The sequence below is a fragment of the Melozone crissalis genome, unplaced genomic scaffold (genome assembly GCF_028551555.1).
Source record: "Melozone crissalis strain CALT ecotype California unplaced genomic scaffold, PUWL_Pcris_2 ptg000013l_1, whole genome shotgun sequence".
NCBI classification, from domain to species: Eukaryota; Metazoa; Chordata; class Aves; order Passeriformes; family Passerellidae; genus Melozone; species Melozone crissalis.
In genome coordinates, this window is record NW_026535791.1 from 2048687 (window position 1) to 2063684 (window position 14998).

Below are 14998 nucleotides of genomic sequence, written 5' to 3' on the forward strand. Positions count from 1 at the left end.
CAAAGGTCAAGAGTGATCCTCACCTGAAATTGATGTATACAGAGTGCCTGAGGCTCTGTGGAACCTGGTTAGCTGAAACATGCTTGGAAAACCCTACAGTCATCATGCAAAAATACTTAGAAAAGGTGCCTCCAGTCTTTGAAGTGTACTATTTGTGAGATAATGCTCTGTTAAAATACAGTGTTAAAATGTCAAGTAGATTTTTCAGTGCAGTCTTTTTTTTTATGTATTGAAAATATGGTTTCTTATATAAATATTATGGTTTCACATTGTATTGTGTAACACTGTAATCTTGTTAAAAGTTCAGAATATGGCTTTGTAGAAATCACAGTGAAATGTCTTTTATTGGCTTAGAAGTGCAGTGATTACAACTACTAGTCTAGTTTCCCTTTCCTGTTCCCTATCCCTACCTCTTCCTTCTCAGGACAGGTTATTCACTCACCAGCTTTTTAGTACAGCATTGCATTTCCCCAGAATCAATCAGGTTGGAAAACACCTCTGGGATCATGGAGTCCAACCTGTGACCCAACATCCCCATGTCTGAGTGCCACGTCCTGTCTTTCTTTAAGCACCTCCAGGGATGGTGACTCCAACACCTCCATGGGCAGCCCACTCCAGTGTCTGATCACCCCTCTTGTGAAGAAATTCTTCCTAATGTCCAACCTGAGCCTCCCCTGATGCTACTTGAGGTTAAGGTTATGTCCTCTTGTCCTACCGCTTGTTACCTGGGAAAAGAGCCTGACTTCCCACCTGGCTGCACCCTCCTTTCAGGCAGATGTAGACAGTGATTTTTAGGTCACCCCTGAGATGCTGCAAAGTCTTGGTCTGTTGTTTCAAAGTGCTGTAATTTTTTTGTTTTTAACTTTTAGCCAGTAATAGAAATGTTTGTATTAATATTTGCCCACTCCACATTTCTTTATTTCACACTAATTTATGAAACTCAGCAGAGTTGCCTTTCTCTGTTGCTATCTATATGCTTTCTTCACTCTGGTGATTTGAATTCTTGACTTTCTTATATAATTTCCTTTACTTTGGGCACTTTTTGGACTGTCTTCCATTTTTTTTCTCACCATCTTGTGATACAAGGCTGTAAGACTATTTTAAAACTTCATGCCTCATCACTGTAAAAGATAGATAAGCATGGAAAATTCCTGTATGGCTATTAAAGCCGATAATCTTTTTTGACTGTTTGCACTGAAACATTTCTCAGAGATTAATTTCACTTAGGAGAAAAATATTCAGCCTGTTAGATTCATTTTGTATGCATATTTATTCCATCACAGGCAGTATTAAATAATCTATTCAAGCAGATGACCCTGAGCAGGGAGGGACTTGAACAAGATGAGCTCCAGAAGTCCCTTCCAGCCTCAACCATTCTGTTTTTCTGTGAGAACAGAGTTTCATCAAGCTTTATGCAGCACTGTTTATCTGATTATTGATCTTACAGTTATCTTATTATTGTAACTTCTCCTTTAGGCTGTGGAAATTGCTGCAAGCCACAGTGGAGACAGCAGTGAAGAGCTGAAGAAAGGAAAGATGAAGGCTTTCCTCTCCTTGGCTCGTTTCTCTGATAATCAGTACCAGCGGATTGAGAATTACATGAAATCCTCGGAGTTTGAAAACAAGCAGGCCTTGCTGAAGAAGGCCAAGGAGGAGGTTGGTCTCATCAGGGAGCGTAGAGTTCAGACCAACAGGTGAGCAATAAATGGAGACTGGATACTCTGGAGCTGTCACAGGCTCCAGCTCTACTCTCTGGGCAGCAGCTGCAGCGTGGGTCACCTCTCTACAGCTGCATTTTCCCTTCTCCACAAAGCCATGCTCAGATCCACAGTGCTGCTTGTGAATGGTTTCTGAACTGTGCCCGGACAGGGTCTAGGTGTGTGCTGGATAGTGTGGGCCAAAACTAAGCCAGGGACACAGTGTGGATGATCATGGCCTGGAATTCATGTGATTCCCTGGCTCTGTTCAGTTTATTTGACAAAAATGTTACATAGTATAAATAATGAGTTGGCATTTTTCTCTCTTTCACATTTAGTGAGAGAGTAGAATGAAATTTAATGCAGAATTCTTAAAGACTTAGTAAGAGCAACTGCAAGTGAGCAGAAAAGGATGAACTTCAGCTGCTGGACACTGAAGTCGTTACACAAATGATCTGTACTGGATATTCACATTTATACCAATATTGAGATTAAATCAAGAAGAGACAGAAGACAGGAAGTTTACTTACAGCAGTGAGTCTGTGTGCACATACAGTAAAGGAGTAGCTCCCACCATACAGTTTCTTAGTTGTTTATTTTACTGTGCTTGTACATACAGAACAACTTTAAAAATGTTAAAATAGTGAGACCTAGGGAAGGCCTTGCTGTAAGTTGATTAATAAATAATTTGTTGTTTAAACATGACATCTATTCATGTAGATACACAGTGAAGGTTCAGCGAGAACTTGAGCTGGATGAAGGGGCAATACAAGCCCTGACCGAGGACCGCAAACGCTTCTTGTGTAAAGCAGTGGAGAACTACATCAGCTGTTTACTAAGTGGAGAAGAACATGATATGTGGATATTCCGACTCTGTTCCCTCTGGCTTGAAAATTCTGGAGTTGACAGAGTCAATGAAATGATGAAGGTATATGTTTGCTCCCTTTATTTCCTAATGCTTTGGCAAGTAAATAGCCATCTTCTCCTGTATTTCTAAAAGACAAATTATGTAGCTCCTTAACTTTTCCTGAAAACTTTCTTTTTTCAGTTGTCATTGCTTATCAGTAGTTTTTCATCAGTAAGACCTGTAGTCTTCAATGCATATTAATTTAACTTTAATTAGCATTTTAATTTGATAAGTCTGTATGATTAAACATATGTCATGATCGTTTACTGCGGTCCCCTTGTTCTTCACATACCTTGGAATCTACCCATCTCCAACATCCTTAGGTACATTATTCTTGTTCATATTATATATACTTTCAGATGAAAAGCCATGAAAGGTAGAAGAAAAAATAGTACTCCTATGAAGGACCTGCAACATTTAGGAGACATGGGTCAGGATGATATGATACCCACTGAATTGCTGCTTGATCAGACAGCCATAATTCTTAATTTAAAATTATTAGTATTAGTATTATTGCTGCAGTTTTTGTTAGGTTTAGTACAGCTAGTTTAGTTTAGTACAGCTCTCTAACTGAGTTTCTCTCCTGCAGAAAAACGCACAGAAGATCCCTTCATACAAGTTCTTGCCTCTGATGTACCAGCTGGCTGCTCGAATGGGAACCAAGATGATGGGTGGTTTAGGATTTCATGAAGTTCTGAATAATGTAATTTTTGCTTTTCTTATCTAAAGATACCTTGACTGGCTTGGTAGTGCCTGCTTCTAAATAATATCCACCTTCCTCTGAGCAGTTACAGCTAAACAAGTTACATTGGTGATAAGGGTGTATTAAAAATGAGTGATGCCAAATCAGTATGGTGGGGGAAGAGGATTGGGGACTTCTTTCATTTCTTAACTTAAAAAATCAACTTTATTGATTTTCTTGTAATATAAGAGTAGTTTTATGGAGTTATAGAAATGTACTTTGAATGTTTTTTCAGTTGTGGAAAAGTATTACCTTTTATTTCATCTTAGCAACCTTAGAAGTTCAAAAGAAATAATAATGTTAATTAAGTACTTTTTTTTCTCTTCTGTACTGTTTTCAATAATGGGATCTTTTTCTTTTGTTGGCAGCTATTGTCTCGAATTTCACTGGATCATCCACATCATACTTTGTTTATAATATTAGCTTTGGCTAATGCTAACAAAGATGAACTTCTCACAAAACCAGATGCAATAAGAAGAAATAAGTTAATTAAAAATGCACCAAAAGAGATCTCCCAGCTTGATGTGGTGACTACAAAAACTTCTATTCTAATAATCACATTCAATCCGTTAATTTTGTTAAAAACTGAAAAAACCCAAAACATGTAGAGGGGTGTTTTAGTATAGAGCTCATTAGCAGACTTTTGTTAAGAAGCAGTAGGAGGGAAACAGTACTTTTAATAATTTAAAAACCCCTTTTGTGCATAAGTAGGTAATTATTATTGAAAGAAATCATTACAGGGTTGAGGAAAATACGGTTAACGTTTTGTGCCACAAATGGCCCAGATTATTGCAGACTCTTGTGATAGATATCCCTGGTGTGTCATTCTGTAAAAAGGATTTTAGATGCAAGAAAGACTTGAGTTGCTTTATTGTTGAAAGTACATACTGAATTGGATATTTTTTCTGCTTTGAGTGCTAACGTGTTCCATCTAAGCAGTTTGCCTTGTGCATCTTTTGGTCCGTGTTAAAAGCCATGCTGATAGGTAACACTGACCTGTGGTTTCATGATAATGTTGGTTTTGCTTAATTTTTGTTTAGCCTGTCTTTGGAATCATCCCACATCTAAAGTGTTGCCCCTTCTTTTCCCCATCATTATAGGCCTGACATGATTGGTTGTCATTGTCCTCTTACCCCCCACACTGATGCATTTTTTTCACCACATTTTTATGTGGCTTTTTTTGGCCTTTTTCTCACATCTCTAGTTTTTTTTTGTGATTCCTCCCTTTAGGATTGGAATTATGCTAAAGTAAGTCTCTCAGAGCCAGGCGCAAAAGGAATGCATGGACAGGTTTCTGTCTTTTGCATACAAGATTTTTCTCTTCAGCTGGGAGGAAATAACAGAAGCAGGCAGGTGGTGGAAGAACATCTAAAAACCTGTCTGTCCTTTTTCTGAAGAACTTTTGCATGTCTTTTGCACTTTGCCTGGACAGGTTTGCTCCCTCTCCGTTGCCAATAATATTTTACATTACTCATTATCTCAGATCAGACAGCACAGAATTTTTTCTTATAATTATTTCAGGTCATCTCACAAAGGGCTGTCCATTGCTGCAGTTTGCTCTGTTTTCATAGGACATATCTCAATTGTACTTAATTGACTGCATGTTATGATGCATCTTTAATATTAAAAATATAGTTTACAAGATCTGATGTTTGTTTTCCTTGGGTTTTTTAGGACAGAATGGAAGCTGCCAGGACAATAATGAATATTGTAAGGAAAAGAAGAGCTCCTATGGTTAGAGACATGGAAGCACTTTGTGATGCTTACATCACATTAGCAAATTTAGATTGTACTCAGTGGAAATCTGAAAGAAGTAAGTCTTATGAAAACTGGTTTGTGTTTTAATAATGAAGATAGGTTTTATTTTCCCCGATTAAAAAGTGTGTTTTAAATACTGATGTTTAGTTAAAAGAGGCAGTAGCATTGTGTCCTGTTTTTGATAGATATATAATGTAGTCTGGATTAAAAGTCATAGTAATTACTTGCACTGTAGGGCTCAGACCCTTAGTACAAATCTCCAAAAATCACCACAGTTGTCCTATGGTCATCTTCATCAGTAAAAGCATGCAGTGAGGTTTTGGGTCCCAAAAGCAATGTAAGCTGGGTTTTGTCAGTTCAGGTGTATTTTATAGCTCTGAATTTAAAAATATTAATTCCTCTTAATTACAGAAGGAATAAGTATTCCAGCTGATCAGCCAATCATTAAACTGAAGAACTTGGAAGATGTTGCTGTTCCTACCATGGAAATTAAGGTGACTGAAGTTGTAAAAATACACACTAAAGTCCCATCATCATAGAACCATCTTCAAGCTTTTGTAATGGCAGTCATGTTTTCATCCAATTCCCATGCTCTTTCCAGGTCCACCTATGGGGATACTTCCTTGTCAGGTGGGAGGTGCAGGCTGAGATGGTTTCCTTAGAAGACCATGATCCCAGGCATTGTGTGTGCTGGATAGTGGTTTATTGTACAAAGACAGTTTGCCACTGTTACCTCTGAGTAGTTTCTCATTTTCCAAAGGTGATACCATAGTGAGCTCCCTAACCTACCCAGGGGATTTGGGAGTGGGAATCTCCTGTGTTGTAGGTGCTAGCTCAGAGTTTCAGGGATGCAGCTGAATGTCACAGAAGGTGTGAGAATTAATAGCTGTGCCTCTTCTGCTTTCCTGTGCTTTTACCATTCAGTAATGGGCAATGATCCATTCCCATTGGCTGGATGGATGCACAGGAACTCACCTTTTGATACCACACACTCCACCTGGGAAACTGCAGTTTCAGGGCCATAGAGTTGCTTTTTTGACCAGCATATAAGTTGAAATGTTGCAAGGCCAGAATTCCTCATGCTGAAATCCCTAAGGCTATGTCTGTAAAGCTGAATAAGTCAAGGGACTGCTTTAAGGTATTTGACTTCAGAAACCAGAAGTTGCCACCCATGCTAAATATCATCTGTTTGTAGGGCTCCAGTTGGCCCCAGGTGTTGCTCCTTTGTGCAACTGGATCATTCTTTTCTTTGCCTTTCTTCTCCTCCAGTACAGACTGACTGAAATGGCTGCAGCTCTGTGATGTGGCCTCCTGGGGCAGTGTTCCTCTGGGGCATGAGGGTACAGGGGGTGGCTGAGGTATAGACCCTGTACCCTGCAGCAGGTTTGGGACTGTAGATTTGGTCCTTAGATTAGTCTAAGCCTAATGCTCCCCAGCTATGAGAGCAGTTTCTTGGGACATTGTGTCACAGCTTGTTTAGTGGAAGTCTGCAGTACCACGTCCCCTCTACCAATGAGGTGAACAAGGAGGAATAAAAAAAAACAAAAAACTTTTGCTCAGCATATTTTCATAGCCTTTGTGGTATTATCCTTGCAGGTGATGGAGTGCTCATGTTAATATTTAGCATATAGTCTGCTAATGAGGTTTGCAAAGAACTTATTACTGCTTTGTCTGAGTGAAATGGAGGTAATATTTACATTGATTTTAACTGTATTTTTAATTTCAGGTGGATCCCACAGGACAATATGAAAATTTGGTGACAATAAGTTCATTCAAGCGAGAATTTCGTTTAGCAGGAGGCATAAATCTGCCTAAAATAATAGATTGTGTAGGATCAGATGGTAAAGAAAGGAGGCAGCTGGTTAAGGTGAGTTCTGTCAGCTATAATGATATCTCAGAGACTTAGCATGCTGGAAATTTTTTTTTAAGTTCTCCTGTCAGTTTTCTCATGCATCATTTTTGTACCATGAGCAGACTTTTCACACTTCACTGTCAGTTTCCTTAGTTGAGGAATGCTTTAATAAACGAAATTGTGAAGTATTACTAAGTAATATAATATAAATAATAAGTAATTATATTAAATATGTTTGTAATTCAGCAGTGCATGTAATTTATATCTAGTAGCTTACCTGACAACTACCAGACTTGCCTGGTCATGTCTCAGCTGGTGACCTGAGGTGTTCTGTAAATAAGAAATATCAACATACTGTGTTAAATACCTCCTTTCTTCTTCCACATAAGAACAGTATTTGCAATTCAGAGACAATCAAAAGCATGCACATAGAAGTAAAGATCTCTAAAAAACTTTATTTCTTCTTAGACTCAGCTGATTTCATTCTCTGAAAATAAACATTGGGCAGTTGCTGGGAGAATTCTGTTTTGCTGCTAAGTATGGGTTACTTTTGAAAGCTTTAAAGAGAAGCATGAATCACTAGATCTGCATCCAGCAATCAGAACTGCAGTGCCAACTGATGCTGCTTCACCTGTGTGCTGACTTGCTAAATAGTGGTGAATCAAATACCTGTTTTTTAAGAAGAGAACCATAAGACATTTAGGTTGATAGAAACCTGAATCAAATAACATCTGCCAAAAAAAAAAAATAAAAAGGTGATGATTTAAGTTAATGATAGTTCTGAATGGTTAAGCAGTTGAGCACTAACAGAAAACCAAATACAGACAAAAAAACAACTGTTAATTACATGTCATTACAAGTGATTATTGTGGAAAAGTAACTTGTGTTTTGTGCAATTTTTAAAATAATTTTTTACTTGCTGAGCAAGAAATGGATGCTGAGAAGTGTTTTTCAACTGCTTTTTCTGTTTATGCTGAAGGGACGTGATGACCTGAGACAAGATGCTGTCATGCAACAAGTTTTCCAGATGTGCAATACATTGCTCCAGCAAAACACTGAAACAAGAAAGAGGAAATTAAATATCCGAAGATACAAGGTAACCCTGAACACGAAATCTTCTCTGTGGCAGTAGAGAAATAAAGCATATTTCCCTCTTCTCCTCTTTTTAACCCAAATGCAATATAAAAGGATTTTTATTTATGGGCTATTAAAATAGTCACTGTGCCTTCAGGCATGGAATAGGCAATATATTTATTACAATTTAATTTTTTTCAAATCATTAAAGTGAATTTATTGATGCCTAATATATATTTAAATAATCTTCAAAGATTTCTTTATATGAACTTCTAATTGAAAAGAAATTAGGTAATACACTGTCATTAAACTGTAAGTTGCTAGTCATTAAACTTGAACATGCAAGTTTGTTTATGAATTCTCATTAATTTGCCTTGTGATATTCCTTAATTAGCAATTAATTCTAGTCTTGCAACATTCCTTACAAATAGATTCAGAAGTCCCATCTAGGGTCTTTCATGCAGAATTTGAACTTGTTTTTTTTTTTTTTGAATTGGGAATATGATCCAAATCATGTTGGAATCAGAATTGGGAATAGGAAATGGGAATAAGAATTGCAATAAATTATTATTGTGAATGCAGAAAGTGTATTTAAACAGGAACTTCTGCTTCCTCCTTTTATGTACTTGGCATTATAATAATAGCTGTGAAGGTGACCTCTGAATAAGTACTCTCAAAGTATAACCTCTTCTCTTTGACAAATGAGAAATGTGCACTTTGGAATCTCTAAAGGTGCTTATCTGAATTGCTAATGTGGTTTTAAGAATTCTCAGGTATAGTTAAAGTCACTTTTGGAATAATTTTCAAGTAAGACTCAGGTTTCTGTGTGTGTGAAAAATGAGCGACAGCAGGGAAAAACAGAATGGGTGAGAAAAATAGAATTGTGAGATGTAGAGACTTCCATAAGAAAAGAAAATTGAAGGAAACAGGCAGTAGGTAATCATTACATGTCTAGTGGAAGGTTCACTGGGCTAGGAAAAAATTGCAATTATTAGGTGAAAACATTTGTGTGGATTTTTATATGTGTATATGTGTGTATTTAGAAGATATATTGAGGTGTCAGCTGCATGGTTTGTCCTTCTTTGTCTTTTTAAACAAACAGAAATGTGCACCCATGCTCTGCAGAGTGTAAATTCACAGTTGAGTGTGTATAGCCGTCCCCCATGTATAATCTCCCCTCTGTGGTTTTGCTTTTCCAGGTGGTTCCCCTTTCCCAGAGAAGTGGAGTTCTGGAGTGGTGCTCAGGAACTACTCCCATTGGAGAGTTCCTTGTGAACGCTGAAGAAGGAGCTCACAAGAGATACAGGCCAAAGGATTACTCCAGTTATCAATGTCATAAAATAATTCTGGTGAGTCCAAATAACGTGAAAAAACAAAACAAATAAAAAAAAAAAAGCTGATTCATAATATTCACTGGGGGGAGGGGGGTGGAATTTACAGAGAACTACGTGCTATACCTTTGGTATATCTAATAATGACTATGACCAGTGGCATGGAATGGATAGATATTTAAACTTTTAGTTCAGTTCCACAGATCATAAGTTTATGATTTTAAGTTTATGATCATAAGTTGATGATGTTTCCTCACCATAAGTTTACAAAATTGCAGTCAAGTATAGCTGTTACTTTATATACCCATGATTGTGCAAGAATCTATTTCCTTTCAAATTGCTATCGTAGTAACAGGATAAAAGTGTATTTTAATGCTTGGTGGAGCATTTGCATGGGAATGAGTGAGGATGACTTTCTCACAGTTGACATGAGGCCATCAGATAAGCAGAGGTGCCAGAACAGAGTGCAAAGAAAGGAAGTGTCTCCCAACAAGATCCATTTACCTCCACATGCCTATAAAATACATGCATCTGCTGCATCAAGGAAATAGGAGTGGTTTTTCCCCATGTTTTTTAGCCTCTGAGTTGTGTATAAAAATAGAATTGTTTAGTAAGACAGATAGTTAGGGACATTAATAATTGCTGCAAAAAAGACAATCATTCTTAGCTCAGAAAGGGAAAGAAGTGATAACAGCATTTGATGGAGGGGAGGTGGGTAGAAAGGAAGGAAGAGTTTATTTCCTTCTGAAGGCGTTGGTCATGGCTAAAACGTTTCTTATGTGTTTAAAGGATGCCCAAAAGAAACATTCTGAAGAGAAATACAGAATCTTCATGGAAGTCTGTGAGAATTTTCAGCCTGTGTTCCGGTATTTCTGCATGGAGAAATTCCTGGACCCAGCTGTGTGGTTTGAAAAGCGACTGGCATACACTCGCAGTGTGGCTACATCTTCTATAGGTATTGCATTAACTACAGTGCCTTTTTAGGTTACACAGCCTAAGAGTTTCTACCATTTCAGACATAGTGGCTGTCCTGCTTTTGTGGCATGTCAAAAAAGGCATAGTAGGGGGCAAAAAAGGCCAGCAAGAACATCAGCATTATTTTGTAATTAAGATTTCTGATTTGTTCCTCCACATCCCCACTTTTTGCTGCAGAGGGAAGAATGAAATTCTGCTCCTCTTTGTTTATATAGTGGTTTGGTTTCTTAGATTCTGGTACTTTGGGTTTTTTAACCTGATTTTATTTCTGTTGTTTTGGTTTAAAATTTATTCATTTCATGTGTAGCCTCTGATGCTTTAGCTGAATTGAAAAGCTCAATCTTTTACTGTCTTTGTACTGGCATTATTATCCATTTATGACTGAAATGGTTATTTAAGCTTGGTTATTAAGCCTTTGTTTTGCCTGTCATAATAAAGAAGAAGAAGTACTTAAATGTAAGTACTGTGGATTCTTTTCTGGATGACTCAGTTCTGTACAGAGTCTCTGGAAGACATTTGTTAGTAGATTTCAGAAATTGCAGTAGGTCCCATTCTAGACAGTAACATGTTTGTGCACGCCCTTTTTACTGAAAAAAAAGGTAAATCCGCAGTTTAATACAATTCAGAGGAAAGGTTTTTGTAGGAAATACTACTGCTGTCCATGTCCATCAGCTAATAAAAACAGTAAAAGGTGTAAGTTGCAGTAAGGGAGATGTAGTTTGGAGTTTTTCTACATTTAGGGATAGTAAAGCACTGAAATAGGCTTACATGAAAGGTCTTTCCTATAATTTGGATCACTGGAGATTTTTAAAACTGACTTGGACATCAGTTGTTTTGTTGGAGGGGTTTGCTAATGTTAGTAATAATACAAAAAACCTGATTTTATTGTGCACTTGCTTTTAATTTTAAAATTTTTTGAAAGATGTAATATTATTTGATAATCTTTGATCTACAAGTAGAAATGGGGAAGAAATCTGTGGAGCAGATAAAACAATGCACATTTGTATGAGAATAAACTTCTTGCAATTTCATTCAGTCAGCATTTTCTTTTTGGATTTGTGGAATGGTATTTGCTCTTTCCCTAGTCAACACTATATATGGGGGATGAAATATTCTCACAGTAATCTTTCTTAAGCTTTCTGTGGTTTTTATGACATGGTTTCAGCACTTACATTTTTGTTTCAGTTGGCTACATTCTTGGACTTGGAGACAGACACGTTCAGAATATCTTGATAGATGAACAAACTGCAGAACTGGTGCATATAGATCTGGGTAAGTAGGACAGCAAGAGAACCTTAATTTTTCTTAACTTTTTTTGAAAAAACTTTTATATTCCTTTCATTTAGGGGTTGCTTTTGAGCAAGGCAAAATCCTTCCCACACCAGAGACTGTTCCATTTAGGCTAACCAGGGACATTGTGGATGGAATGGGCATCACCGGCGTGGAAGGGGTCTTCAGGAGGTGAGTGCTCCTGAACTGCACGGGGGTGAGGAGGCAGCAGAGTACTTCCAGCTTTTGATTGCCTCATGTTAAATAGTTCTGATGCTTGAGAAGGGACTCAGATTTCTGCTGCTAACACCCAAACCTAAATACTGACCTTTAACTCCTATGCTTGTATTTATATAACCAGCTGCAAGCTCATTTTTGTTGCTCAGTGTTTCATCCTGTTCACTTGCCAGTGGGTTAATGTCACCCTCTTGTGGAATTCAGGGAGGGCTCAGTTTCCAAAGTCTCCACAGCTAAATGTTGATTCAGAATGATTTTTTTTCCTTCAGAACTATGTATTTCTTTCACAGCTATACTATATATTTGGAGCTGTTAAATGTCTTTGAACCAAAAACATTTGTTTTGACTCTAATTTCTGTTTAGTTTTATGTGTTTAATTTGGAGTATTTTTTTCCCTTTTGGATCATATATTTTATATTACTTTGTAAGTGCAAAATCTAAATCCCATAATAGATCTGGACTGCAAAACAGAAGAATCCTAAATGAGTTGAGTTTCAGTCAACCTCCATCCTCCCTGCTGTGAATGACCCAAGGGATTCCTAAATAGCAGGACATTTCTCATTCCAGACTTGGATGATGTTTGTGAAGTAATGGTTGCAATCCCCAAATTTCATGTCTTTAAAAAATCACATAGTGTAGGTGTTGTCTTTCCAAGGCAGCAATTAAAGCTAATAAGTAGTTCCTAGTACACCTTTGTCCCATGAAGGAGCAGTCACTGCCAGTTCTAGTGTAAAGATGATGCTGTCAAACAGTTTGCTATTACTTCTGAAACCATGATACAGAAAAATTTGACTTGTTGGGCTCCAGCTGAAGTAAATGAGTATCAAAGGCACTGGTGCAGATGCTGTTTCTGCCTCAGCCAGCCTGATTTGTACTTAACAGTTCAGGTGTCAGTGGTAAACAGGCCCTTGGCTGTGAATGTGTTCAGTGAACTTTGGTGTGTGTGTTCTCATCCTGAGGTAGACAGATCCCAAACCCTCTTTCCAGGGACAGTAGTCCCTGTCCCATAGGATAGTTTGGCATTCCTTCCAGGAGCTTAGTTTGCTTGGGAGCAAATGCAGGTCACCACTTCTGTACCAAAACTCATTGGGAAGATTGCAGAAATTGCTTAGAGTCTGGCTACTGGATCTACTCATTTCATGGAAAACAGCCCTACCAAGATTCTCCAATTCCAGAGCAGCCCAGCACGTGTTTTCATCCACCCAAGCAATGCTGCCACTGTGGCACACCCTAATAGGCAGTGTTAACTCAGTGGTTAATCCTGTATATCAAAATATTCCAGACAGTGAAACAGGTCATCCCTTTCCACAGAGAAATAACAATCAGTGAACTACACAGTCTTCTCTTGGTTTTACATGTCTAAATTTCTCTTCTTTTTTTCCCCAGGTGAAAATATCAGAGAGGTTAACTCCTATGTTAGAAATTACACTTTAAGTAGAGCACAAATATCCATTATTCAAATTACAAAAATACCATTTCATCTTACCAAAATAACCTAAAATACTGTAAAATATTTTCTAGATGCTGTGAGAAAACAATGGCTGTTATGAGAAATTCTCAAGAAGCCTTGTTGACTATTGTAGAGGTAAGCATTTTTTCTTGCCTTTGGCTAGTAACCTGCCAGAATGTCTTCAGTTTCTTGTCTTTGTATGCATCACTGCCCCAAATACTCATTTAGAGTGTTTTGTACTGAATTAGAACATGGTGGTGTTGGTCAGATTTGTTAATTCATGTAATCTTTGATAAAGTTGTAACCAGTTTGCATTTTCTATGGAAACTGTTTCCTTCAGGCAGTTCTCCCTCTTGAACACCTACATGCTTCTAGCCATAGTGCAACATTCCCAACAGGAGTAATACTGACTCAATTAAATCCTCTTTGCATAAGTTACAAAGAAGAGAATGAAGCTGATTTTTGAAAGCAGGTTATACTGTGTATTAAAAGCTAATCATTCTCTTTAGTGCCTAGCAGTGTATTAAAAAATTCACTGCTGAGGTGGGACTGATGGCAAAACTTTATGAAGCATGAACCACACAAAAACCTGCAAATGCCCAGAGGCAGTTTGGTTGGGTAATTTACTAACCAATTTAGCCCAATTCTATTGATTAAAAAAAAAATAAAACCAAACCAAAACACTAAGCCTCCTAATATTGTGGTTAGTGTGTTTCCAGTAGTGCTAGGGCACTGAACTAGCTGTAATTAACAGTTGAAATTAAAAAGAGGTTTATTTACTGTGTAGGTGCTGCTCTATGATCCTCTTTTCGACTGGACCATGAACCCCTTGAAAGCTTTGTATTTGCAGCAGAGGCCGGAGGATGAGGCTGACATGAGCTCTACACTTGGTACTGATCCACAAGAACCTAAAAGAAAAGCCAGGTGCAAGATTTTTTCTTACCCTCCTCTTGTTGCACTGTTGCCTTGCTTTATGGTTTTCTCACTGGATGTTGTTCATGTTGTTCAGGATCCATACCTAGAGCACCTCTTTCTCTTTTTTTATTCTGCCAGCAGTGATGACCAGAGTTTTAACAAGGTGGCTGAGCGTGTTCTGATGAGACTCCAGGAGAAGCTGAAAGGTGTTGAGGAGGGAACAGTGCTCAGTGTGGGAGGGCAGGTGAACCTCCTCATCCAACAGGCCATGGACCCTAAAAATCTGAGCCGTCTCTTTCCTGGATGGAAACCCTGGGTGTGACTTGGAAGGATCCCGATGCTTTTAGAAGAAACCTATTTTTCTTTGCACCAAGTGTTCTAACATTTCAAACTGGTATTTCACAAAATTTATATCAAGAGCAACCACAATGCCTTATCCATATTAGCATTTGGTGGATGGCAGCATCTGTTACTGAGAAACATTTTTTATTCTGCTTAGCTTCATCCTACAGTCTAAACCACTAAGCACTGCTTTGATGTTCCTTGTGACCCACAAGGATTTGCTTGGGCAGACTGGATGTGTTGTGTTCTTACACAACAGTGATGAATCTCATGTTTTATGTGCTAAAATGCAGGACTCCTATATCTGGTAGTGGCTGTGTAAAATGGATGATCCAAAATCCAGGATTCATGATATAACCACCTAAACTACATTTCCAAAAGGGGGTTATACTTTAGTTTCATAGTGAAAGAAAAAAAAAAAACAGAGAACCTCATGTGTAATGAATCAA

General features: G+C 37.9%; 1 protein-coding gene across 1 annotated transcript in view; it reads left to right on the forward strand.

Annotated features, from left to right (window-relative positions):
• The window catches only part of ATM (ATM serine/threonine kinase), a 55521-nt gene extending 40866 nt beyond the window's left edge, over positions 1–14655 (forward strand). The window contains exons 47-62 of the mRNA XM_054271888.1: positions 6–125; positions 1477–1694; positions 2418–2625; positions 3194–3307; positions 3715–3873; positions 5021–5159; positions 5516–5598; positions 6831–6971; positions 7936–8052; positions 9230–9379; positions 10151–10316; positions 11522–11608; positions 11683–11797; positions 13364–13427; positions 14080–14216; positions 14349–14655. Coding sequence (XP_054127863.1) covers positions 6–125; positions 1477–1694; positions 2418–2625; positions 3194–3307; positions 3715–3873; positions 5021–5159; positions 5516–5598; positions 6831–6971; positions 7936–8052; positions 9230–9379; positions 10151–10316; positions 11522–11608; positions 11683–11797; positions 13364–13427; positions 14080–14216; positions 14349–14529 — 2199 coding nt within the window. The 3' untranslated portion in view covers positions 14530–14655. The remainder of the gene's footprint in view (positions 1–5; positions 126–1476; positions 1695–2417; positions 2626–3193; positions 3308–3714; positions 3874–5020; positions 5160–5515; positions 5599–6830; positions 6972–7935; positions 8053–9229; positions 9380–10150; positions 10317–11521; positions 11609–11682; positions 11798–13363; positions 13428–14079; positions 14217–14348) is intronic.
• Positions 14656–14998: the final 343 nt, after the last annotated feature.